This window comes from Pipra filicauda, unplaced genomic scaffold, assembly GCF_003945595.2.
Source record: "Pipra filicauda isolate LSUMZ 115617 unplaced genomic scaffold, ASM394559v2 scaffold121_size3267253_pilon, whole genome shotgun sequence".
Taxonomy (NCBI): Eukaryota; Metazoa; Chordata; class Aves; order Passeriformes; family Pipridae; genus Pipra; species Pipra filicauda.
Genome location: NW_024103674.1, coordinates 2,853,699 through 2,880,244, shown reverse-complemented (window position 1 = coordinate 2,880,244; position 26,546 = coordinate 2,853,699). Strand labels below are relative to the sequence as shown.

Sequence of the window (26,546 nt, the reverse complement as noted above, 5' to 3'; positions counted from 1 at the left end):
TGGGGTGGGATTTTATTATTCCAGTACTTATTTAATTCTACCCTGGAGGGCTCCAGCGCCGCTCGCACGCTCCTTTCCCCTTTCCCGCCCCTCAGCGGCCCCTCCCCGGCCCCGCTGGCCCTTTAAGGCCCCTCCCCGGCCCCGCTGGCCCTTTAAGGCCCCTCCCGCGGGACGAAGCGAGCGCCCGCTTCCGACTGCGCCCGGAAACGTGGGGAGCGCTGCGGCCTCAGGGCGGCACCGCCGGGACGGGACCGGGGTGAGATGAAGGGGGGAGAGAGCGGGAGCGGGACCGCCCGCCCGGTGCTGCGGTGCCGCCCGTGCCCGCGCTGCCCCGGCGCGCCCTCGGCCCGGGTCCCTCACGCCGCCTCAGCGCCGCGCCGGCCCCGCTTGGCGGGAAGGGGTTGGCGGGCCCCGGGAGCAGCTGGTGGGGGGGCACGGGGCGCTGCGGGGGTCGGAGGCGGGGTTGGGGTTGGGGTTGGGGTTGCTCCAACCGCGAAACCGAAAGTGCTGTCGGGGCTCGGGCGGTCGGTGCGCGGGGGCCGGGGATCCTCAGCCGGTGCCGGGAGTCGGTAGCGGCGTTAGGGGGGAAGGTGCTGCTGGCAGCGCGGGTTCGTGCGTGTCTGTTAAAGCAGTTTCCTTGCTTAACGTGCACAGATAAATATTTACACCTTTTCTCGGCAAAGCGAGTGTTGTCTTACCCGCCCTGGAAGGACAGAAGGGATTCATTTGCAGGTCGTTCTTACCGCTTCATGGAATGCATTCAGTAGAACCGGTGTTGTTCTAAATGCCAAAGCAGTTCTGATTTGTGGTGATTTATTGCCTGCAAGGGGGTTGGAGCAAGGTGGGGGTCGGCCTGTTCTCCCCCGCAGTGAGTGGTAGGGGAGGACACAGCCACCAGAGGGTGTTCGGGTTGGATATCAGGAAGAATTTGTTCACAGAAAGTGTTTCTGAACGTTGGAAGGGGCTGCCCAGGGAGGCGGTGGAGTCACCATCCTTGGAGCTGTTCAAGAACCAGCCGGAGGTGGTACTGGGTGCTCTAGTCTGATTGATAAGGTAGTGATTGCCAGAGATCTCAGAGGTCTTTTCTAATTGATTCTGTGATTCAGTGGTTTGATTTCTGTTTTGCTGCTTGTAGATCCTTGAAATACCACTGAGACTTGGTCACCAGGGGATGGATTGCTGAGGACACTGCTCTGCTGTGCTGCACTCAGGGCATGGATGGCTGAAGGGCTCAGCCACCTTTCCTGCCTGCAGGGCACTGCTATTCTCCTTCCCACCATGTGACTGGCACACCTGCACGACAAAGAGCTTCTCTTTCCAAAGGTAAAGGCCGTGGAGGTAATTGTTGGGATTTTCCCAGGGTATATGTATGTTTGAGGACTATGGTTTGGCTTTATCCAGCTTTCTTTGTTATACTTAATAAGAGAGGCAGTTACCATCTTCCTTTTTATACACTTAGTTCAAGTGTATAAAACTCCTCTCCATCAGGAACTGTAGTGATAGGACAAGAGGGAATGGGTTCACACTGACAGAGGGCAGGGTTAGATTAGATATGAGGAAGAAATTCTTCCCTCTCAGGGTGGTGAGGCCCTGGCACAGGTTGCCCAGAGAAGCTGTGGCTGCCCCATCCCTGGGAAGTGTCCAAGGCCAGGTGGGACAGGGCTTGGAGCAACCTGGGCTAGTGGAAGGTGTCCCTGCCCGAAGGTGTCCCTGCCCATGGCAGAAGGTGAAATGACGTGGTCTTTTAAGGTCCCTTCCAACCCAAACCATTCTGTGATTCCAGTGTTCTGCTGAATTTTTCAGACCAGCAGGGTCTGAGATGACTCTGCTGCTGCTTAGTGAAGAACTTCTGTTTTTAGAGGAAGCAATCTGTGGTGAGAATTCTGTCACACTTTGTAACTTCTTACAGTAGTGAAGACAGCAAAGTTCTGCCTAAATATCCTCTGCTTGTGACAACAGGGATTTGTTGACCTATAAATTTTATCAGGAGATTAAGGAAAAATGCTAATTAAATTCTGTACTGCTAGACCTAGATTCCACAGTCACCTGTAAAATAATATAAAGACCTTTAGCATTGTAGTTCTGGAAACTGTGTTATTTGTGGGTGAGGAGATTTTTTTTGTATATACAATGAATTTTCACTCATTTTTTCATGATTTGCAAATTTGACTTCTCTTTGGTGCTCTACACTTAGTGTTTGCTGTTCCCCAGGCATTTCTCTGTGATGTTCCTTTAATGCTTTAACCTGTTTAACTGCCTGCACCTGTTATATATATGGAAGAACACCTGCATCTACTCTGCTAACCAGCCACAGAAATCCTGAAGCTCATCACACCTTGAAAATTAGGTGCTGTTGTGGCTGCAAGGAAACATTTTGCCCCTTCCAGTCCTTGGACTTTGTTAATTCCTCTTTTTCCCCCCTCCCAGAATGAGCACATGCCGATGGTGCACCCCGAGTGGTCCTGACACCACCGAGTTCCTGAAGCACTATGCCACTGAACAGCTGTCCCAGGAGGAGTTTGAGGGATCCAATGATGATCTCTCTTACTGCCTGGAGTGTGTGGTTGAATACCACAAGGCAAGGGAAGAATGTCCAAGGTTGCATAAGGTAATTAAGGGATTAATTAAGAGGCTTCTGCGTTCCAGCCTCAGTGTAGGGGGAGTTTTACGCCGGGGTTGTGTTTTATTGGTTTTTGGGAATAGGGTGTGTTGATTTTTAACTGCTCTTTTTACATGGAGCTGTAAACAGCTGATTGTCAAGTGAAGACCCTCTTGTTTTGCATGTATTCAAATCAGCAAGAACTAAAACAGTAGTGGGAAATTGCTGACTAGACAGTATGGCTTGGACTTTATTCATGCTGTGGTGCTTTGTCATGTGAAACAAAGAACATCTGCCAGACTAACATGTCTGCAATGTTTATTTTCCTTTCCTTTTTTTGTTTGCTTTCACTTCTCACTTGTAGTTTTCTACTGTGTTTGAGTTTCAGAGGCCAGACCTTGCAAGTCTGTGAGACCATGCAATTAAAAACAATCAGAAAAGTTTGAAACCTCTTAATTTTTTTATTAGAAGTATTTTGTAATTCTCCCTCACTAATATCCAGTTTTATAGTTTTGGAAAGCTTGTTTTTCCCTTTTGTGTCTGTGTATGTGAAGTGCATATTTGTAGCTAACTGATCATAATACAGGTGTCCAAAACGTTGTTCTTTAGATTAGTCAGCAAGATTTCTCTGGAGTGCAGTCCCATCTGACTGGAAATAAGTGGAGTGTCTGAACTACAGAAAGTTCCTTTCTGTGTTCATTAACTACAGGGAATAAACTTGGTTTCTAATTGAGGTTTAGAGCAGTTACTTAAGATAAATAATGTTAAGTGAGCAAATCCCTACAAATATCCAGCAAGTCAGTTGGTCTGTTTGCATTATTTATGTTCTTTTCGTTCTATTAATTGCAAAATCCATGAGAAGGCAACGTGATAAAATTGCTTTTCCCGTCTTCCTAAATATGATATTTTTCTGTACCATGTCCTTATGTATATTCTGTATACTGTGTATGCATATTGGCCAGTAGCCTGAAATAATCATTGAAATACGAATATTTAACAGAATTTTAAAATTACTTCTGGTTTGAAGGCTACTCTTTTAAAAATGATAACCAGAAGTGAGAGTTTTGTGGTTTGCACAACTGAATTCCGTGCCAAAGCTTTAGTGTTTTGCGCCGCGCTTAGAAAGAAGCTTTGCAAAAGGAAGTCTTAAATTTTGGAGGTGTTAATAAATGTCCTGAATGACTGTCTTCACAAATGCACTTTGATTAGTTGTTTTTTCCCCCACTGAATAGGACCTGTGGGACTTGGAAACCGCCCGTCTTGTTGCCCACATGGAGAAATCCATGCAGGAAGAAACGGGGGAGGACGATGAGTTGTTTCTAGTGGATGAGAATGGAGAGACTCGGCTGTCTGGTTATGTGGGCCCTGATTTTGAGAATAACCTGCGAGTGCCCCTTCTAGAAATACTGAAATATCCATATCTGCTGCTGCATGAGAGAGTCAGTAAGTATCTGATCGTACACCCTTGGAGGGAATGGTATGGTCTCTAATGAAGAGGGTGCACATAACAAATAGTAGTTAAGCCAGAATATCAGCGTGTATGTATATATCTTCTCTGTTTATTTTGACACTAAATAGTTTATTTTTTTGTGAGCCTATGGATTAGTCCTTACTGTAGCTGTATCTTACCCTTTTAGGTGAGCTGTGTGTAGAAGTGCTCTGTAGGATGGAACTCGGCCACGATGCCTTTCAGGTCTTTGAAAAATACCCAGGAATTTATCTCTTTTTGGTGCACCCCAATGAGGTGGTAAGTTCCTTTTTCTCTTCTGCTGAATTCCAGTGAATCCTGATTTCATGCACCAGGTTAATACTGAGTGCTGTATAGTGAGCCTGGTTTTAAGGTTATTTTGGAGAAAGAGTTATTTTTAATTATTCTCTTAGTAAAAATATGCCTTTGTCCCATTTTTAGTAGTGATGATAATCTTACAGAATTGTGATTTTTTTATTTGTTCTTCTTTATTAATACATAACTTTTAATTTCAATCCTTAGATTCGTCGATGGGCCATCCTGACAGCAAGGAATTTAGGGAAGGTCGACAGGGATGATTACTATGACTTAGAGGAAGTGCTGACTTGTTTGTTCAAAGTTATTGAGCTGGGGCTTTTTGAGAATCCGGATATTTACAGCTCTTCAATGTATGAAAAGGGTAAACTCATCCTTCTGCCAGCTCATTTGTATGATACAAGCAACTACAAGAACTATTGGCTGGGTGAGTATTTGTGATCAGAAGTGAATTTGTGGAATCTCTCACATTTGTGAGCACTTCTTTCAGGTCAGAGCTCTACAATTTCACAGGTGCTTTGTCAAATGGAGAATTGAATGTTACACACTTGCAGTAGTGAGGTTGTGTTTAATTAGTTTCATGTTGCTGCTCATCTCTTGTTCTCAAGTGTTTCACTGGTAATGGCATTTGGAAAATTGATCCTGGATTTGGTGAAAATCTGAACAAATTCTTGCAAATATGCAGACAGGTTGCTTCCTTTTTCTTCTCTAGGGATTTGCATGTTGCTGTCAGTGCTGGAAGAACAAGCTATGGACTCTTTGCTACTGGGCCCAGACAAACAGAATGATTTCATGCAGTCCATACTTAACACTATGGAGAAAGAAGCAGCTGGTAACTAATTTTGATACTCAGATAAAGACAGTTCACAGCCTATTTTTCTTCTTTATCAAACAAGAAAGTTTGATAAGTTCTTAGTAGTGTAATGATGAGGTGATTTTAACTGAGGTTTATGTATCTTCTGGAAGGTGAACAATATTTGGGCACTACTGACAAGTGCTGAAAAATGACATTCAAAGTCTGAAGTGGAGGAGGGATGGCAGTGCTTTGCCTGAGGCTGGCTTAGAGATTTTGAGAGGACAAATCTGTAATTTCTATAATTATTTTCATTTAATGTACAGGCTGCACGTGCATCCAGAATGCACATTTTGTCGTGGCATGAAATTAGAATTTCGAATCCTAAAGTGAAGAAATACCTTTTGAATTGCTGCAGCTTGCCTTAAAATTTGACTCTTCCATCTGTCTATTTGAGGGATCCCCTTTTGCAGCTGGAAATTTAGACTTATAATTTGGATTAGCAGCCCTTGGGTAGTTCTTGTAGGTCACGTGCCATGGCATTGTCTAGGAGTGGCACATGAGCCCAAGAGCAGGACTGCCTCTTAAATTACTAAATCTCTATAAGCTTAGTGTGTTTATTAAGGATACATTATCTTATATGGAGGAGGAGGAGGAATGCACTTGAAGGAAAACCAATTGTATAAATGTGAAGTATAAATTGTCACAGCAAAAGAATCCCTTTCATAGACTTGAGAAGTATTTGTATTATTTAATATTAGCAATGAGCATCCAGGTTCCTGTTGATTTAAGGCTGCCTAAGGAGCAGTGTCTCTGTACAGGTGAGCTTGACTTTTTTCATCCTTTTTCCAGATTAAAAAGTATAGTTGCAATTTACCAGAATACTTCTTTTTATATTAATATTTAAGGAAAACCAATGAAAAGCAACTACTTTCATTTTCAGTTGAGTCTGAGAATGTCCAGGACTTGCATTTCAACTGTCCCCACTGTTGCTGTTGTATTTCAGATGATTCTGCTGACCCCTTCTGGCCTGCCCTGCATTGTTTCATGGTTATTTTGGATCAGCTGGGATCTAAAGTTTGGGGTCAGCTTATTGATCCTGTCCAAGCCTTTCAAACCATTATCAACAGTGAGAGCTACAAAAGTGAAATTAAAAATATCCGCAATAGCTTTACGAGGTCAGTGTTGTTAAGAGGATAAAACAGTTGTATGACTTTAATACCTGGTTAGAGGAGAACTTGATCTTGGATTTCTTGTCAGTGCTGCTGTAACTTGTGTTGAGGGGGGGGAGGGAAATGGCAAGTAAAAGATGTTTACAACTTCAAACAGTGAAAAGTTGAAGTAGGTCCCCTAAAATAGTGAGGTTCTTTCAATAAGTGCTCACTATGTTTTGGCAACTCTGATGCCTGTTACACTTGTTAGGTTTTTTTTCTGTGTTTCTTTTTAGGACAAAATCTGAACCAGAGTCAGACTATGGTGATGACATGATTACTTGCAGTCAGATTGTGTATAATTACAACACAGAAAAGCCTCAAAAGGTATTAAACCATTATTTTATTTTCCCATTCTTTGAACTGTGGTCACTGAGTGACATTATCAGTTTAAAACCATCTGTAGAATATGGAAGGGGGGAGACAGTATTTGATATTTTTTCTTTATAACACTTCTAATAGAAATAGAGTATGTCACTGTTGTGTTAGATAGCAGCCACTCTGGTCACTTCTTGCTTAGCTGGTACTTTCAGGGTGTAGAAGGAAAGAAGAACATATTTGAGTTAGGCAGAGATGGCATTAAAGCCCTAAAATTCATGTCAAGGCTGAAATATTGTTACCTCAATGAAAATCCTGAACTTAATTAAAAAAAAAAAAAGGAGCTGATCATGGTGGTGTATTTTACTTTTTGTTTCTGAGTATTCTAAACTAATATATTGATTTTGGAGTAATGAGATGGTTTGCTGTACTTTCAAATGTTAGGCAGTGCTCCAAAATGGCACCATTTTTTCTTGTTACAAAGCAGATTAAACATTTGTGAATGTGCTTGTCTTGATGTTGATGTGTTTTATTTATGGAATGCCTCTTAAAGGCTTTAAATGTGTATTTGATTATCTGAGGTTAAGTTATGTCAGCATAGCAGTGTCTTTGGAGAGTTCACAATGATTTTTAAAGGAACTACTACTTCACCCTGACTTCACAGATTCCATTTTAGGAAAATAGTTCCTTATACATGTGTTCGGTCTTTATTTTTTGCATTTTTTAAGTTTCAGTTTTGCTTTATGTTGGGATATAAGAGGTGTTAGCATTTAGTGAACATACATTTGAAAGAAAGTAACTTATGGCTAGAAAAAAAAGCTGCCCTGTTAAGCTGTGCAGATGTGCATGTCAGTGAGGGTGATGTGTGGTGGCTTTGTTTTCCAGGACTCTGGCTGGAAGGCTGCCATCTGTCCAGAGTACTGCCCCAAAATGTATGAAGATATGCAAACACTGGCTAGCGTGCTTCAGTCTGACCTGGGCAAAGCCATGCGTGTCCATCCCAGCACGTTCCTCTGGTTCATCCCTTTTGTTCAGTCCCTCATGGATCTCAAGGAGTTGGGTGTGGCCTACATAGTAGAGGTCATCCACTACCTGTGCTCGGAAATCAAAGATATTCTCATTGAAAGGCTCCAGCAGTGTGACAAAATCTCTGAGTTTTTCCTCCTCATCTTGGTGTGCATCGTTGAACTCCACAGAAATAAAAAATGCCTGCATTTGCTGTGGATCAGCTCCCAGGAGTGGGTGGAAGCAGTGGTGAGATGTGCTACTCTTCCAGCCAGGGTGTTTACGTGGCGCATGGACAAAACCTCCGGGCCCTGTGGGAAAGGCTCTTCCTCGGGATCTTTCCAAGCCTCCAACTCTGTGCAACACGCCTGTGTGCAGCTCATACGGAGCCTTCTCAAGGAGGGCTACCAGATTGGGCAGCAGGCCCTCTGCAAGAGGTACCTGGACAAACTCAACCTCCTCCTGCGAGGAAATCTCTCCATGGGTTGGCAGCTGAACATCCAGGAGACCCAGGAGTTACAAACGTGCTTAAAGCAAGTTATAAGGAGTATAAAGGGCAGAGCGTTGAGTGCCTCTGTGGCTGGAGGGAGCAATTCAAACTCTACAGCTTTGCCAACTGTTTCTCTAAAGCCGGAGAAGAATATGGGTGATAATGGCTTCAGGACGAGTGCACATGAGAGAGGTGACCTTCATTCTCCATTTGTCATATCAAAGGAAAGTGGAGATTGTCAAGGGAACCTTTTCCCTAGAAGAAAAAATGCCTGGGAAGAGGAATCTAGAGATGTACCTAAAAGTTCAACATCTTGGACAGCCACAGAAGGCACCTTGATGGATATTAAAAAGGAACCCAATGACTTGGCAGCTCAGGAATTTATCTCTTTGGCAGCAAAACTATGCAGGAAAGTTCAGGAAAATAGGAATGATGACTTTATGACAGGGAAATGCAATATGGATAATCAGGGCTGTAAGTCAAATGCCCAGCATTCAGATTTCAGAAGAGGCAGAGAGTTGGAAGTCAGAAAGGAAGCAGGACCCTCAACAGCAGGGTATCTGTCTGCTCAAACTCATCTTGGTTCTTCATCTTCAAGGAATGGCAAAAGTGTGCAGGAGACAAGTGTAAACAGTGTGTTTCAATCCAGAGTGGTCCCCACTAAACAGGGATCAACAGAAACATCCCTAGATTGCTCTGACTGCCCTAAAAATGGACCTGGTATGCAAGAGAAGGAAAATAACAGTATTTTGCTTTTAGGGATTAATGACACCTCGCTGAAAAAAGTATCAACAGAAGAAAAATCAGGTTCATTGTTGAAGACTGTGTCTAAGAATAACACGGACATGCCAACTTCAGACTGGGAACAGCCTAATTTAAATGACCTGGCTAAATATGACTGTAAACATCAATTTTCAAACACCTTTTGTACAAATAAATTTTCAGCAAATGGCTGTTTTCCATCTAGGTCTGACAACAAGAGGGATGTGTCCAACCCTGCTCCTCAGATCAGGCCACTGTCAGTGAAGCGTGAATCAAGTGACAGGTTGTTGGAGTTTTCAGAATATTTCAAGAGGGAAAACAGTTCAGAGGGGAAAAAAGAGGATGTTGTGACGATGGTTTCTGAAGATGATACTTTATCAGACTCCCAGGTTGATAGAGAACTCAGTAAATTATCTTTAGCTGCTTATGCCAAAAGTGTCAATTTTCCCTTGGAGTCAAGCCAGGAAAGCTCAGTGTACCATAATCTAAGTGACATTAGGAGGAAAGTGAAAGGTGCTGTAAGATCTTCCAGTGAAGGCCAAGGTACCAGGTCTCTCTGTGATGCAGATTGCCCTGGCAATCAAGTCATTATCATTTCAGATTCCTCTGATGAAGAAAAAGGTGTGGATGACAAGGAGGAAACAAAAACCAAGAATGAAAATGTGTGTCCTGCAAAGTTGCCTTCGACTTCCAACAGCGTTTCTGATAGTGATACCAGAATGGAATCAGAATCTCCAGGGCCTCCCTTGTCACTGGATGACTGTAATTCTCAGCTCTTTGAGTTTGAAACAGATGCTGAGATGTTTTCAGCTTGGCAAGATACTCAAGCCTATGCTATAGAAGCAACTCAGGAGTATAAACAAGATGATGTTTCAACAGCAGTTGAGAGTAGTTCGGATGACTTCCTGACCAGTAGCATAAATGAGTGGGGTTATGATCTGGATTACCTCAGTGACGATACCATGGAAGAAGCAGCAAGCTTGGTAGAAGAGCAGGTAGAAGATATTTCTCATGAAAAAGAAGCTGACGATAAAAAAAAGACAACTAATTTGATGTTGCAGGAATCTGTTAGTAAGGAAGATGCAAAAGGGCAGCTGGAGAAACATGCAGACGAAGGTACTGCTGCTGAAGGCTTCACCCTGGGCTCACCATTGCCTGAACCCAGAGCATCCACATCTACCATCTCACTGGCTTCAAAGCTGGCCTGGAAGAAAAACACCACAAGCCCCCCGAAGGCTGCGGCGAAATCTAAATTAGCAGTGGCCGTTCAGAGGAGTCCCAAAAACCCCGCCGTTAAAACGGCCCAAACCAAAAAACTGCTTCAGAGCACCTCAGAACATCCTCAGCCTGGCAGGTCAACGCCTGCTGTGGTCCCTCCAAGGAAGGTCCGGCAGCGTCCCGCTCCGACGTCGACGGCGGAGAAGCTGGGGCTGAAGAAGGGCCCCCGCAAAGCCTGCGAGCTGTCGCAGCCCTCCCGGGAGAGCGTCGCGCAGCTGCGCAGCCACGGCAAGGCCGCAGGGAGGGTGGGGGCCGCGCAGAAACTGAGGACCAAGCTCATCGACGCTCGGAGTTTGTCTGTGAAACGCAATAAGAAGCTGCTGGCCTGCCAAGACCGGCAGTTCTTAAGGCAGATGAGGCCCAAGAGAAGCGCCAAGGTGAGAAGTCCCGCGGGAAGCTCCGAGAGTAGGAGCAAAAAAGGTGCCGGGGTGCGCGTGAAATCCGCGGGACAAAAGCCTCAAAGTTTTGAACTGGCGTCTGTTGAAAGCCGAAGAGAGGAAACTGCTGGTCCCTCTGCCAGTGAGAGAAAATTTGAAAGCCTGTCTGTGGAAGAGGGGGCATGTGCCTCTAAAACGCCTGGTTCTTCAGACTGGAACAGAAAATGGGAGGATAACAGTGTGATGGCTCCCGTCCCTATGGATTCAAGTTTCTCTTCCACTGCACTTGGAGATGATAAAGATGAATCTTCAGGAAAAAGTTGTGCTGTCCTGCCTGAGAGTGAGATGAAAACCTCAAAACCAAATGGGTGTAAATCATATGAAAGCAATGAAGAAGATGATGATAATCTGTTTTTAACTCAGTTAGATCCCGTGGACATGGAATTATGTTCTCAGGAGGAAAGTTTTGAAGATACTGCTATAGCTAGTAAAACCCCAGAGGAAATGAATGTTGCTGAAAGCCTTCAGCAGAACGAGTCCCCAGCTATTCCAAAATGTCAATACAAAGACTGCATGGAAAAAGTGGAAAAACCAGGAGAGTCCTGCAGTAAACACGCAACCACCAGCTCAGGAGCAGACCACGTGTTTGCCAAACCTTCTCTCCCGCCTCCCAAAGTAAGAAAGCCTACCACTACCAAGATTTTCAGCTCAGTAAGCTCTTCCCGGAATGCAGCCTTCAGCAAGGACCTGGAAGACGTTAAAAAGTTACCACCACCTTCCAAAAGCAAAGTGAATGCGGCGAAACCCGCCGTGGTCAGGCCACCCCTCCCAAAAGTGTACACACCAATAGGAAATCAACCGTGCAAGGCTCCAGCCTCCAGCAATGTACCTCAACCCCAGATCTCTAATAATGTTCTCCAGTCACAAAGCAGGCAGTATGACAATGCTTTGAATATCTCCAGAGGGTCTGGACGAGGGGCATATTCCTCCTTTCTTGGCGCTCAGCAGCGTGATTACAGTGTTTTTGTTAATCAGGTCCTAAAGTGGACTTACGAAATGTTTGCAAACTTCAGCTGCTTTGGAACTCCAAATAATCTCCTGCAGTCTGTGGTAGCCTCTGTTCCTGTCCAATTTCAGGACTACAATGACTATTTTAATACCTTTTTCCCCTTGATGATGCTGAACGCCTTTGAAACAGTAAGTAGTTTCTGCCTTTCAGTTTGGTTGCATCAACCCTGGTGAATTTTACCAAGAGATTAAAACCTGGTTTACATTCTCTGTTTCACCATCTGAAAATGTTCAGATACAGATCAGAGTAGAGGAATGATTTGGGGAAAATAATCTAGACAGTTATGTTTAAGATTGGGGACTACCAGTGTTATTCACCTCAGTGAACTGTTTTGTTTTTTTTTTTTTTTTTCCCCCTGGGTGCAAATCCACAATAACATGTAAAATGAGAGACAAAGGAGGTGGTTCCTCTAGAGAATACAAAGCTCAAAGCAGAAATCTTTAAGAAACTGAGGTCTTTCACTGTCAGCATTTGTAAAAAGAGGATAAAACCCTACTGTTTTGATTTCTGTTAAGAATTTATGTGAGAGTGCTGGTTAATCCAAGAAGTATTTTTCCCAAACTTTAATGGTTTATAGTTTAATAACAACAAAACAGAGTGTTCCTTCAGTTAATGTCTGAATGCTTTCAAGTTCAGTCATTGCATTACTTCCTCCATTGAAATAAGGTAAAAAATTAAGTCAGTACCAGAGTAATATTGATATTTTAAGGTGAAAATGCACTTGGGGGAACCCACATTTGTTTTAAAAAGCTTTAAGAAAGTACATTAAATGGGTGAGTGGGGAGGAAGCAATTTTGTTTGCCCTGTGTGTTTATATATAATGTGTATGCTTATGTGAAAAAAAGAACTGGGTAAGATTCTTCATGTATTTACTTGGCAGGCTGGTAGTGTATTTGCCCTTTGAGTCATGATAAGCTTTTCTTCTGATACACTAAACCCTTCAAAGTATTTTTATTTACTTTTCAACATGTAGCTGGCACAAGAGTGGGTAGAAAATCAGAAAGCAAGAGAGAAGAGTTACTGCTTCACCTTAGAGAACTTCTCTGCTGACATGAATACAGCACATTTTACAGGTAAGGATTTTTTTTTTTTTAAATCTAATTTCAAGTAGATGATGCCTTATAATGAGCTGGCACTTATAATGAGCTGGCACTTTTTTTTATTTGCTGTAAATACAGAAAGGATCTTGACTCTGCTATTCTGCAGAATGCATGTAACAGAAATATGTATTTTGCAGGGAATTTGTCTCTCATTTGGAATTTTCTTTCAGCTTCTTTTGATAAAGTAGTCCTTGACTTGCTCTGATTTTATGCAGTGCTGTGTTCAGGATTAAGAATGCAAGATGAGATTAAAATTCTATATAATCCCTTGCTGTAATCTTTAAAAGCTTTAAAAGTTAACAGATGAGTATTACTGAAGTCTCTGTGATGTGTTGATTGTAGCATTTCTGGAGTCAGAAAGGAATCGTAACCGTTTTCTTTTCAATGTTCGAATTTCACCGTGTATTTTGGGCAGCTCACTTTCGAGAAGGCGACTTGGCAAGGCAGCTTCATCCAAAGGAGGATGACTTAATCCTCTTGGTGGTCCAGATGGAAAAAGACACCTTTGGGGAAGAAAGTGGGATGGAGAACCACGTGGTGAATCACGTTGGGCTCGTGACACGATTTTCTCGTGCGTCCGGTTATACAGCGAGTAAGTACCTGTGGTGGGAATGAGAGTGGGATTCTTCTTGGTGCCATAAAATGCTTCTTCATAGCTGGCTGTTGGTATATCCTGCTTCCCTCAGAGGAAATGGGGTTGTTTTCCCACTCTAGCATGTCTGTTCCATGCTAGAAGCTTTGTAAAAAGTCGGGAACTGAAGCTGCAGACCTTCAGTGTTATTTTCCTAAGGACTTCCTTCAATACAAATGTTAATACTTCATGTAAGAACAGAAGCTAACGATGAGTAGGTGCTCTGCACACATCTTTAGGGAGGGCATTGCCATGAGAGATAAGTGCCATGAACTTCTGTGATGTCACTGACTGAACTTGTCACTGTCTTCTGGAACTGAAATTGTGAATTACCAGGATCACCAAGTATCCAGTACCTGCCTGATTAAAGCAGTGATCTGAGCAGTTTTATAGACCACTGATTTTTTTTTTGTTTGTTTTTTTTTTTTTTATGGAGATGGGGAAGTGTTGGGGTTTCTGCAAGAGTTAGTTCTTGGCTCTTTAGTAGAAGACAGCACCTTGTTCTGGTGAATTAATGGAGTGTATTACTGAAGTATCCTTCAGTTAACAGTTTGGATATTTGAATTAACAACTTGTTTTTTCCTCCTCTCCTTTACCAGGACAGCAGGAGCAGCACACTGTCTGTCATCTCACTGTGCAAACCAGAGGCAACCTGTCCTTCTGCATCCACAAGCAAGTGAAGTGTGTGGTGGTTGGGTCCCTGGTGACCACACACCGAACCTTCAAAGCTCTGCTGCTGCTGAGCAGGAGTCCCCTGGCCAGACCCATCATAAACCCCTGCTACAATGACTTCTGTCCCAGAGATCTGCCTGTGGCCTCAGGAAGTGCTGTAAGTCCTGCAGCTACAAGGGGGACAGGATTAACAACGTGGGCATTTGGACTTTAGGAGTTTGCAAATCTGGTTCTGTAGATGACCAAGGGCAAACAGACGAGTTCCAAAGCACTGAGACATTGAGACAACTTTTCAGAGCTGGCTGATTGGGTGGAGAGGAGACTGAACTTGCTCAGGTGTTTTTGCTATATTGACATTGTGCACTTCAAGCAGCTTTCAGTTTTCTTTTTCCTTACTGGAGAAGTGTTCAGGAAATAAGACATAGTATGGAAAAGGTAATGTGAAAATAAGGGTGTGGAGAGTAAACAAGCTCTTCTTTGTAACTTTCAGGTCAGGATTGGGTGTGCATCAAGAGCAAACCTAGAATCAAAAGCTTCCCTGCCCTTCCAGCTTTTGAGCTGTAGCAGGAGGGGTGGGGATGTTCTGAAAACACAGGAAAGGTTGATCAACATTAATTTGTTCTCTTTCCCTGTCTATCCTTCAGGCTTCTTATATGAATGAATACAATGAAGATCAAAAGAGAGCCATTGAGACAGCTTATGCCATGCTAAAGCAACATCCAGGGCTTCCCAAGATCTGCCTCATCCATGGGCCACCTGGGACAGGGAAATCAAAAACTATTGTAGGACTTCTGTCTCGTGTTTTGAGAGAAGTAAGTGAACATGATGTGAAGGTCATGTGCTGGGGTTTGGTTCCTCAATGGAAGTCAGTGATAGCTTAAACTAATTGAAAATGTAGTATTGGTAATTACTGAGGGTGTAATTCATGAAGCTGATGTGATTAAATCTGTGTTGTGTAGGGTGGAAAGGTGAAAATAATACCTTTTGGAACACTTATTTTTTAGAACTTAAAATGGAAAAATCAAGAAAACATGCACAATTGTAGTATAAACACCTGTTACATAAAAAAAGTAGTATTTTGATTTATTAAAGAATGTTTTTTGGCTTGTCCCACTTAATGGTTTTCATATAAGCAGCCAGTAGATTCAAGTACATTACTGAAGGGAATTTATGCAAATAGTATTAATATATTTGACTGCTTGTTCCTCAGTATAAAACATACCTTAAGGGATGTTCAAGTGCCAGAGCCCCCACACTCTGCCTGCTGATTAAATGAACGTACTGTCTGGCTTCTAAATCACAAATGAAACCATCTAAAGAGCACGTTTTGGTTTGTTGTGAATTCCTTTACACAGAACACCAGGAATGAGAAAACAGCCCGGAAAAAGAATTCCAAGATGAAGCCAAACCGTTTTCTGGTCTGTGCCCCATCAAACGCTGCTGTGGATGAGCTCATGAAAAAGATCATCGTGGCCTTTAAGGAAAAGTGCCAAAACAAACAGGAGCCTTTGGGTATGGCTTGTTTCAAAACTCTGTTTTTATGTTAAACAGGCAAAGCCTGAAGGAGGAACTGAAACAGTTGATCACACATTGTACTTACGTGCTCCTCTGAGCAGCTTTTTCCTCTTGCAGAACGTGACCGGTACATCCTCACACTGTTGTTAATTTTAATGTGCTTTTCTAAAAGGTGTGGTGTTGTGTGTTTCTTTTTAAATAAATTGCACTTTGTTTTTTATAGACAGTGATCTTTTCCTCATGCTGTTGGTTTAAGTTCATCAGTTTTTAAGCACTTAAAGCTTTGAACACAAGGCCATTGCCTTGATTTTGAATGAAGTCGGGCTTTGCTGATCATGCAGAACAAAGTGGTGAAAGTTTTGACATGTCAGAGCCTCTCATTTTATCTCCTCCCAGTTTGTGACTAACACAAAGTAGATGAATTCAGAACAAGGTATTTTGTCTGTGGCAAGGGGGAAAATATCTGTGTTGTAGCCAAATGTTAATTTTTATTGACTTACCAACTGCATTTCTTGATGGTACTCAGTAATTGTCTAAATTAGGAGTTCTGAAAGTTTTAGATAAACCTGAGAATAAGATATAATTCTATTAATTCAAAGTAACATTATTAAGTGTTAGCCACCACTAAAACACAGGTAACACCTTTATTTTTTAGAGTCTGGAATTACTGGATTTTTTGTAGCTGCATTTGGATAAGTACAAGCGAATTGCTGAAAACCCCAGATAAGTAGAAAAGGAAAAGCCTTGTTTGATATCCACGATGTTAACATTTTTTTTAACTCTCATACCAAAGTGGAGAGATGACTGGAGTAATGTAGAAGTATTTTGACTCTGGTTTTTTTTAAACAGGAAATTGTGGTGATATCAAATTAGTGCGACTTGGTGCTGAAAAAGCCATCAACAATGAAGTCCGGGCATTTAGCCTGGATAAGCAAGTGGAACATAGAATGAGTAAGTAACGTGCAAATCAGACTTTCCCTCAGTCTTCTTTAAGAACTTGATGATGTTTTACACGTGGGACTACGTGTCCTGTAAGAAGGAAGATTCTTCTCCAGGAGTATTGCAGCAAAGTGTCGTTTTTCTCAGTCTTAGTGGGAAGGTGGCAGTTCATATATGGGCCGTTTGCTCTTAAAAGTTTCATATCCATGGCTGAGAGCAAGAGTTATTGTGACAGTTTTTCTGTTCCTCCTGTAACTTGTCCCTTGGTTTGTGACAGAACGAAAGCCAGGGGACTCTGACCAGGATGTTCAGAAGAAAAAAGCAGCTCTGGATCAGAAGCTGGACCTGCTGTCCCGGCAGCGTGCCATGCACAGATGTGAGAAGAGAGAGGTAGCAAGATAACTTTTAATCCTGTTTGTAGAATTGAAAGCATAAAGAACAACTTTCTGTCACCTCTGAGCAGTAACTGTAAAAGGGAATGAAGGACTTTGCATCAGGGATTTTTTTTTTGTTTATTTATGCCAGTGTTTTCCACTGGTTGCTCATGCCACTTGTTGCTCCAGTGTTCAGTTTGGTTCTGTCACCTTTAGTTTTTAATGTAACCATATTTATAAATCTTAATGGTTTAATTTGATTGTATACTTCAAAGCTCTGGTTTTGTTTCACTGGAAATAGTAAGAGACCTTTTGACCTGAGATTTTTGGAATATGTGTTGCCCTTGAAGTTTCCCACTTTTTTTTTGTTTAAAAATTGGGAATTACAGATTTCTGATGGTGAACCATTTCCCAGTTGCACAGAAATGTAAGAGATAGTATTGTGTGTTGCAAAACCTAAATATGTTGACAACTTTGCAAGAAACTGCTCAGCTTCTTTGGATACATCTGATATTAAAAGTCAGTCTGAGCAAGTCTAAATGTAAGGTATGGGAGGAAAGAAGAAATATGGGAAATGGGTGGTATTAAAGGTGGTTTCTCTTTATTTTTTCCCCATCTAGAGTCAAATGTTAGATGAAGAGATTGCCAGACTTGCAAAGGAGAGACAACAACTTGCTTCTCAGCAAAAGGAGGTAGGAATTTATCTTTAAGGCAGCTCTTTATTAAACTTCAACTGATGTATTTATATACTTGGCATCCTTTAATTGTGGTGGAATTTGGTTTTGATGTAGTTGGGAATATTTATAAAGTAAATAAAAGGTTATAAACTGAGTAAGTTATGGACAAGCAGGTGTGAAATCTGGGTGTGTGCTCTGGCTGGGAAAAAAAAAGGCAACAAATAGAAAAGCCAAACAGGAATATTCACTGTTAAAATTAAGGGTGAATTTTAAACAAAATGTAACATGTTTGACAAATAAGGTAATAAAAATGTGCATGTCCTCATGTTCTAGGGTGTATCTTCATCCACACTCCCATACAGTCCTGCTGGAATTGAGATACTCTTAAATGTTTCTGAGTAAAGCAACAGCTGGAGGGTTTTCTGTGTGTTTGTAGATCTTGAAAGGGGAAACAGGCACTGACTGCAAAACCAGTAATTAATGTGAAGTAGCATGAACAATGAGATGAATGAAGATTCCTCTAATGAATATATGCTGACCCTTAATGGTCTTGGAGGCTTGGAGTTACAAATAGGATGGCAAACTCAACTCTGCTCTCAGTTAGTGTGTTTAGATTGCATAGCTATAGAAAGGAGCATTTCTTTCCAGTTTGCCACCTTCAATGGCACTGACCTGTGATTTCAAGTGAAGGGAACACTTCAGATAAATAAACTTGGGACTTTCATTTGTCATCATGGAGACAGTTCCACTGGGATGGTGCATCACCCACGAGCTGGTTGGCAATTAGACCTGTCCAGGCAGTTAACAGTTGCTCTGAGGAGGTTACAGAAAGCTAAAAGAGGTGTCCTGTTGTACTTGAAGGTTCGTGGGCACTCCCAGAAGGTCCAGACAGACATCATCCTGGAGTCTGACATCATCTGCTGCACCCTGAGCACCAGTGGAGGGAGTCTGCTGGAATCGGCTTTTGCCCGGCAAGGCCACGACCCCTTCAGCTGTGTCATCGTGGATGAGGTCAGAGGAGCTTTTTGGGACTCCAGTGTTCTGGCTCTGCTTGAGCTGCTTGTAGTTGTTTGGCTGCTGGTGGAATATATTGTGGGTTTCCTGCCCCATCCCCACCTTTTAACTGACACCCAGCCAGTCCTGCTGTGTAGAACCGTGAGGAGAAAAAATGACTTTTAATTGCCTCTTTTGCTGACTTGTTTGGTGCTTTAATGGCAGGCAGCTTTTACTTGAAAATCATGGCTAAAGTGTGGTTCTTGCTGTAGAGATTTCCAGATGGTTTGGTTATATTTATATCTGTTTGGAGAGCTCTGCAAATGCAGTAATAAAATAAATCCGGTTGCAGTTTTTAACTAGGGAAAAGTCCTTCTTTTTCCTTTTTTTTTTTTATTTTTTTTAAGAAGAGTTAAAGCATGTAAGTTATCTGGCTGTGTTACAGGAAATTTAACATGCTTCCCTCCTTTGCTTACAACTACTTTTTGTCCTGTCTGCATTTACAAAAGGCAGGGCAGTCCTGTGAGGTGGAGACACTGATTCCACTGATCCATCGCTGTAATAAACTCGTCCTTGTTGGAGATCCCAAACAGCTCCCTCCTACTGTGAAATCAGTAGTAAGTGTTCAAACTACACCCTTTTTTCTTGCTATGTAGTTTAAGAATCGTATTTATAGAAAATATTTAAAGGAGGGGAAAAGAGGCATTTCATTGTGGCAATAGAAACTTCAAGTGGGTTGTGAGGGATGTTGTAGGCTGGTATCTTATTTTGGGAGCTTCAGTGTCACATTCCTTAAGGAAGGAAGGATGAAGACTACCTGTCTGTATGGGCGTGTTCTAAGGGTGAACATATAGGAGCACTTCCTTGTATCCAACACTCTGGACTGTTTTAAACACCTGATGGATGGAGAAAGGAGAGAAAACAGACTGGCTTCCTTAGAGGGATAAATTCTCTAGAGGCTTGTTTAATGAGATCCCACCTGGAAGACTTTGCTTTTCATTACTGATGTTTTTAAAATGTTACCATGTCGTGACTCACAAAGGAAAGTTGCCTTGCTAAAGACAAAAATTCACATTTATGCAGGTTGACCTTTACTGCAATAGTAAGACTAACACACATGAAAAATTGAAGTGCAAGTAGTTGCCATTTTGCCAGCGATTCAGAAGAAAACGAATAGCTTTAATTTCAAAAAAAACCCAACCAAATTCCTCTTCGTAATTTTGGACCTAATTCCCCAGCAGTCAGTGTCCTGTTCTCCCTCTGGCAGAAAGCTCAGCAGTATGGCTATGACCAGTCCTTGATGGCACGTCTGCAGAGGCTCCTGGAGGAGCAAGTGCAGAGGAACGTTCTGCGGAGCCTGCCCGTGGTGCAGCTCACTGTGCAGTACAGGATGCACCCCGACATCTGCCTCTTCCCATCCAACTATGTCTATGGCAAAACCCTGAAGACTGCCAAGTGAGTAGCTCTCTGTTTTCCTTTCTATCAAAGGTAACTTCTCAGGTCAAGATATTCTTTTAAGTCTAAAAATTCTTGAGGTTGTGGGAGGGGGGGGAGATGGTTCGTGGGAGAAATTGTGCATTCCATGTCCTGTCGGTGCTGGCTGTGATAGGTGAGTTAACTAGATCCCTTAGAATGGAGCATACAGACTGCCAGGAGCTCATTTTTAGGCCTCAGTATATTTGGGGAGCAGTGGAAATTAAGGACTCTGGCAGAGGGGGGGAAAGCTGAAAGTTGGAATCAGAGAATTGTTAAGGTTGGAAAAGACCTTTCAAGATCATCGAGTTCAAGTGTCAGCCATGTTCACCATTAAACCACATCCTCAAGTGCCACAGGATTTTTGAACATTTCCAGGAATGGTGACCCTGTCACTTCCTTGGACAGTTTGTTCCAATGCTTCACAACCCTTTCCCTGGAAAAAAAAAAAAATTCCTAATATTTAATCCAAACCTCTGTTGGTGCAACTTGAAGCCATTTCCTCTCATCCTGGAGAGTTCCTTGTGTTTGATAACCTTGATGTAAATAAATGAAGCATCAGTTGTTAGCATTTCTGTGTGGTTACCTAGTGATTAAATGTTATTTACAGAGCAATAGAAGAGAACAGATGTTCTTCAGACTGGCCATTCCAGCCCTACCTTATTTTTGACGTAGCAGATGGTCGTGAGGAGCGAGACTGCGAGTAAGTCCTGCATTTTAATCAGCCAAAGTTCAGATTTTCTGATAATTGATTACCTAGAGAAGGCTTGTCTTCTCTCCTCTCTTGTTCCCAATATACACTAAGTAGCTAGAACTGCATTTTTTTACTTGATTTGATTTAATTTTACAAAAAACAACTGCTGAATGTGGGTTTTTTTTTTTTTTTTTTTTTTTTTTTTTTTTTTTCTGGTTTTAATCCTGGTTTGACTTACCTATTAGATGCCAGTAAGTGCCTTCAGGCTCTGCTAACTCTATAATAGTTTGAGTTCCTAATTTTTTTTTACCATCAGTGACTTCCCTTTCCCAGGTGCAGGCTGAGGTGATGCCAGGAGGTGGCAGGCTCCGTCCTCCCCTTTGCCTGTTGTGTAAGGAAAGCACAGCTGGGAGGTGCTAAAGGAACATGGAAGTGCAGCCTTTCCCTGCCTGCACTTCTCGTGGTTGGCAGCCCCTCCTCAGAGTCTGTTTGCCAAATTCTTTGAGCCTCTGTGAAAGAGGCTGCACAAGTTCAAGCCAAGCTGTGACTCACAATCCCCCAACAAACTGGGCATTGAGTTGGAAAGATCTGTCAAAGGTGTTTTCTGTAATGTTTCCATTTTGTCCTGTTCAGCTCTTACAGCAACCCTCGGGAAGTGAAGCTGGTGATGGAATTAATTAGAACAATTAAGGAAAAAAGGAAGGATCTGGGTCTTCGTCGCATTGGAATAATCACCCCTTACAGTGCACAGAAAAAGAGAATTCAAGGTCAACTGGACAGTGTGTTTAGGAATAACGGGTAAAGAAACCACAAGTTTTCAAATGAGACCTGGCTCTTGCATACTAATCCTTTGTTTATCCTCTTAAAGTAATGGCAAAAACTCTCAAACTTGTCTACTGCTAAAATTTGTGTTTGGTTGTGCCTTCAAAGGGGAAGTGCAACCCTCTTGCTTAAAACAGGCATGGTCTCCTTGTACCATTTCTTAATTATTACCTGTGCACATGCTTTGCTTATATTGCTGTTCTGAATAAAGCTGATTTAAAAGACAACCTAAAATTCCAAGCTGTATGGACCAGAGCAGCTTTTCAGTAATGATGCTGCTCTCAGAAAAGTAAATTCATCTTTTAGGCTCATACACAGAAGCAGAAATTCACCCTGGGTGGTTTTGACAGAGCATTAAGGACAGTGTTTGGACTCTTTGCATCAGTGAGTTGCTGAAAAATTCAACTAATAGAACTTAAGAGTTTGCTAATTCTTTCTTCAGCAGCCCAGGAGAAGTGGACACAGTGGATGCGTTCCAGGGTCGAGAGAAGGATTGTATCATAGTGTCCTGTGTCCGGGCAAACAGCTCTGAGGGGTCAGCTCTGACATATGTCCAGGCAAACAGCACCAAAGGATCCATTGGGTACGTGTCCTGCACTGAATTGCAAGTTACATTTCCAATGACACTGTAGATAAAGTTGTATTTTTGATAGGACCAGTGAGAATGTTACAGAGAACGAGTCACTTCTACCAGTCAGTGAATTAAAGGGCATGAATTTGTGTTACTGATTTGAGATCTCAGAACAGAAGGGACAGGGAAATGCTGGTGTTCTGCTCTCTGCTCCTTGCTGATCTGTTTGCACTGATGGCTCCCTTAGCCCATCTCTTTGGGCTTGGCAGGATTGGCCTTGGGGTCTTGGCTCTGTGCATTGATTCTGCAGCAGTTTCTGTTCCTGTAGCTTTTGGTACATGTTGTAACTTTCTAAACACTGTTCTCTCAAAATGTGACTGCTGTCCTGTTAGTACAGCATTCTGTCTGTGAAAATATGGGTAACTAGTTACATGTGTCACTTGGAACGTGATGTAGCCGAGCTGGATCTGAGATTTGTAGATGAATGTCCTTGTCTTTTGAGTAAAGGGCAAATTTGCAGGAATCTTGATTCAAGAGCACAGATTTGTTCATTTTATATGTTGCTTTTTCTCTCTGAAACAGAAGGAACTAAACACTGAATGTGCTATTTAACCCCAGAGCACTACAGCAGTTGCTGATTTGCTTCTGTAACTTGTGGATATTTTTAGTTTAAAAAATGGTGGTGGAAATACAAAATATGCCTTCTTAGAGTTTGCTGGCTTCTAAGTTCAACTACAGAAAGCCTGGTTGCATGAACAGAAATCTTTGTTTCTACATACCAGGTTTCACTAAGCTGCTTATGTTTCTCTGATTGCAAGACAAATGGCTTTTAATTGTGCTGATCCACATTACTGTGGGAAGAGAAAGAATCCAAATCCTATAGTAAACAACAATAATGCTTTTTGAAGTTTTCTTATTCTGGTTGATTTGAGTTTGGAAACTGAAGGCATCTGGAACCTGCCAGTTCTTTTGGCTGACACAGGACTTAACTTCTTTCTGTTCTTTTGGAAGAAAACTTTCCAGCTTACTATAAAAATATATGAAGGTTTATACATTCAAGCTTTGCCTTAGCAGCTGTAGGTGCTGATGACTTGGATACCTGTGTTTCAGGGTGAGGTGTGATGGGATAAGTTTGCCAGACCCTTACCTATGATCTTGTAGCTCAGCAAAGTATTTTGTTCTCCAAGGTTGCTGGTCCAGCATTAAATTTACTCTGAAAGTAACTTGCAAAGGGAGGAAAAAACACCAAGAGATGACAATGGATTTTTTTTTAATCTTTCCTGAGAAAATTATCTTGCTGTCTTTCAATTGCAAAAGCTGTTAAGAATATTTAGTAGTCTTTCAGAATCCCCCCTCTTTTACTTCTTGAGACCTAGAGAATTATAATACCTGTGCTGCTGAATCCTCTCCCCCATCTGCTTCCTGCCTTTCTCACTTTTTTCCTGCACTGTCCAAGTTTTTGGAGGTGACTCTAGTTTTTGCAATCTTTATACTGCAGGGGTTGTGAATCTGCTGAAGATGAGTTCTCAGTGCAGTGCCCAGAGTGTCAGGCACTGATAGGGAACACACTTAGTTTAAGTTGTACATGGACTTTGATTTGCAGCTGTTGCTAGTATGGAATAAACTGTGCATTTGGGGAGCTTTTTTTATTAGATAAGAAATAGTTCATATTTAGTTTCACAAACCTTTTTTTGAGTTTTCATAAGTAAGTCCTAACAGAAATGAACCTTTAAGAATACACTAAGCATTTGCTTAGGTTTCAGTACCTTGGTGATCCCACGAAAACAGAACTAGACACTCTTCATAGTGCAAAACCAGACTTTGTTCTGCAAGAACACACTTTCCACTCTTGAAGCATGACAAAGCAAAAGTCTGCCTTGACGTGCTTCCAGTGCAGGTCACCTTTAAAATAAAATATTCCTGTCCAGTGCTCAGTATTTCAGTAGGATATTTTCCCATTAATCATGCCAAATATTGTTAATCTATTTCAGTTCAAGTCAAAAAGAAGCTTAAAGTCTTGATAGGTGAAGTGAGGTTGATGTCCTCGGTACTTTGAGGAATGTTTAAAGAAGCAGTGGTTGGCATTAAGAGGGGATTTGCTCTAAGAAAGGAAACATCAACGGCAAGAGCTGGAAAGAACTGGAATTCCCTTCAAGGGATCAGAGTGGTGAAAGAAAACACAGTTCATGCCAGGCCTTCCATGTAAAGCAGGGCTGCTGCCAGGGGGTCTGGGGATGGGGCAGGAACTGCTGCCACTGCCTGTGGAACTGCTGCTACTCGTTTCACTGACACTTAATTTTATCTCTTTTTCTCACAACCCCTAAACCCTGTGGAAGGAGTAGTTTAGGAGCTTAGTTTTGTCTTGTCACTCAGGTTCCTGGCGAGTCTTCAGCGCCTGAATGTCACCATCACCCGAGCCAGGTTCAGCCTCTTCATCCTGGGCAGGCTGCAGACCCTCATGGTAGGTGCAGTGTCAGCTGGACAGTCCTCTGTGATCCACCCTCGAGGCAGGGCTGGGAACTCAAACCCATCCTCAAGACTTCTCCCGGGAAGAGAATAAACTTTGTGTCTTAGCTCTTGGTCGCTCTTTCCTGGGGGCGGGGGTGTGTGTGTGGGTGTGTGTGTGTGTGTCCGTTTGCCATTAGAGGGCGATAAAGCCACGTGCCAGTGAGAGAAACCCCTGGAAATAGGGAATTTGTCATTTTTGGTGCTTCTGCTGGTTCAGAGTACCTTCCCTGTGTTACAGCAGCCAGAGTGTCTGTAGCTGTTTTGCAGCTGAAACATAAGATTCTTTCATTCCAGAAGGAACATAACAGTGGTTTCCATGACAGTTGTGTCAGGTACCTTGGTTAAAGGGGTTGTTCATCCTCTGACACCTCTGTCCTTCTGTGTTGATTTCTGGCTAATAACTGGGGTTTTTTTCTTTCTTTTTTTTTTTTTTTAAAGGAAGATAAAAACTGGAATCACTTGATTCAGGATGCTCAGAAAAGAGGTGCCATTATCAGGACAGCGGAGAAGAACTACAAGAAAGATGCTCTGAAGATTTTGAAGCTCAGGCCAGCAGTGCAGCTCCCAGCCAAAGCAGGGACAATGACAGCTCCTCTGGTGCAGGCTGGTTCTAACAGTGGCAAGAGGGGTGAGCTCTCAAATCCTGGGAGCAGCCCACGGGAAGCTGCTGCTGGCCCTGGCCATGCAGTGCCCCAAGGAAGCCGAGGGCCCCCACAGCCTCCAGGGGCTCCAGCTACAGATTCCAGGAGAGGCAGTGCCCCTGCATCCATGGGGACTCCTGCTGGAGATTCCAGGAGGACCAATATCCCTGTGCCTGTGGGGACTCCTGCTGCAGATTCCAGGAGGGGCAGTGCCCCTGCTCCCATGGGGGCTCCAGCTACAGACTCCAGGAGGAGCAGTGCCCCTGTATCCATGGGGACTCCTGCTGGAGATTCCAGGAGGGGCAGTGCCCCTGCATCCATGGGGACTCCTGCTGGAGATTCCAGGAGGGGCAGTGCCCCTGCATCCATGGGGACTCCTGCTGGAGATTCCAGGAGGGGCAGTGCCCCTGTGCCCGTGGGGGCTGCAGCACTTCCTGCCAATCCAGAGAAACCACGAGACCCAAGGCTGGCCAGTAGAACTGAGACAAAAGGGAAGGAGCAGGCTGTGAAAGATGGCAGTTGGTCAGCCCAGAGCAATCCAGGATCCACATCACAGCAAGGCCTTAATGCATCCTCAGCTGCCAGGGATCAGATTTCCAGAACAGAAAACCTCGGGAAGGCCCAGCAAACAACAGGACAGTGCAATGTGCTTTCCACATCTTACACAGCTCAGCACGAGGGTGACAGGAGAGGGGCTGTGTCTAAAAGTGGTTCAAAACCCCTCAGTGAAGGAGGTCAAAGCAATAGCAGTGAGGGGAACAAGGATTGTCGTGGTTTAACCAGGAGACCATCAGAGGAACCACCAGAGAACACAGAATCAGGCACTCCCAAGCGAAGAAAGATCTTTCATTGACTTCGTTATTGGCTCATCACTGGAAAGTGTATTCCCAGATTTCTGTCTAGCAAGGACTGTATTTTTAAATTATTCAGCACACCTGGAACTCCCTCCTTTAGATACCACTACTCTCAGTAGATGTTTTTCCCTTCCTGTCCCTGGTTGTGAAGGGACTTCATACCTGACAGGTGGGAGCTTTGAGGTTTGGGAAAGAGAAGTTGGGCAGCTGAATTGCTTGGAAGAGCAGTGAATTTTGTCATCTAGGAAGCTAAGGTTGTAAATGTTTAACAGTGTATATTTGTACAGTATACAGAATTATTTTAAGATTTAATTTGGCAAATATGTAGCTTCTTTTTTCCTTGTGTAAATGCTAATTTCTTAGAGATGTAATTTTTTTATGAAGAACCAGAGCAAAG

At 42.9% G+C, this 26,546-nt stretch overlaps 1 protein-coding gene across 5 annotated transcripts; it reads left to right on the top strand.

Moving 5' to 3' along the window:
• Positions 1 to 173: 173 nt before the first annotated feature.
• SETX (senataxin) lies at positions 174 to 26,546 on the top strand. 5 transcript variants are annotated; one of them, XM_039388317.1, is made up of 27 exons: positions 621 to 732; positions 1,136 to 1,323; positions 2,428 to 2,608; positions 3,832 to 4,042; positions 4,237 to 4,346; positions 4,590 to 4,809; positions 5,095 to 5,214; positions 6,182 to 6,353; positions 6,623 to 6,713; positions 7,590 to 11,813; positions 12,659 to 12,758; positions 13,201 to 13,377; positions 14,016 to 14,245; positions 14,733 to 14,900; positions 15,444 to 15,600; positions 16,453 to 16,554; positions 16,820 to 16,932; positions 17,537 to 17,608; positions 18,455 to 18,604; positions 19,096 to 19,203; positions 19,854 to 20,041; positions 20,670 to 20,762; positions 21,387 to 21,551; positions 22,018 to 22,158; positions 24,520 to 24,607; positions 25,093 to 25,423; positions 25,472 to 26,546. In XM_039388317.1, the coding sequence occupies exons 3-27, from the start codon at positions 2,429 to 2,431 to the stop codon at positions 26,146 to 26,148; spliced, it is 8,388 nt and encodes a 2,795-aa protein (XP_039244251.1). In that variant the 5' UTR covers positions 621 to 732; positions 1,136 to 1,323; position 2,428; the 3' UTR covers positions 26,149 to 26,546. The 5 variants fall into 5 exon arrangements, with proteins under 5 accessions (XP_027595124.2, XP_039244251.1, XP_027595127.2 ...); XM_027739323.2 differs by lacking the exon at positions 621 to 732 and adding an exon at positions 174 to 256 and having other exon boundaries at positions 25,093 to 26,546; XM_027739326.2 differs by having other exon boundaries at positions 22,021 to 22,158; positions 25,093 to 26,546.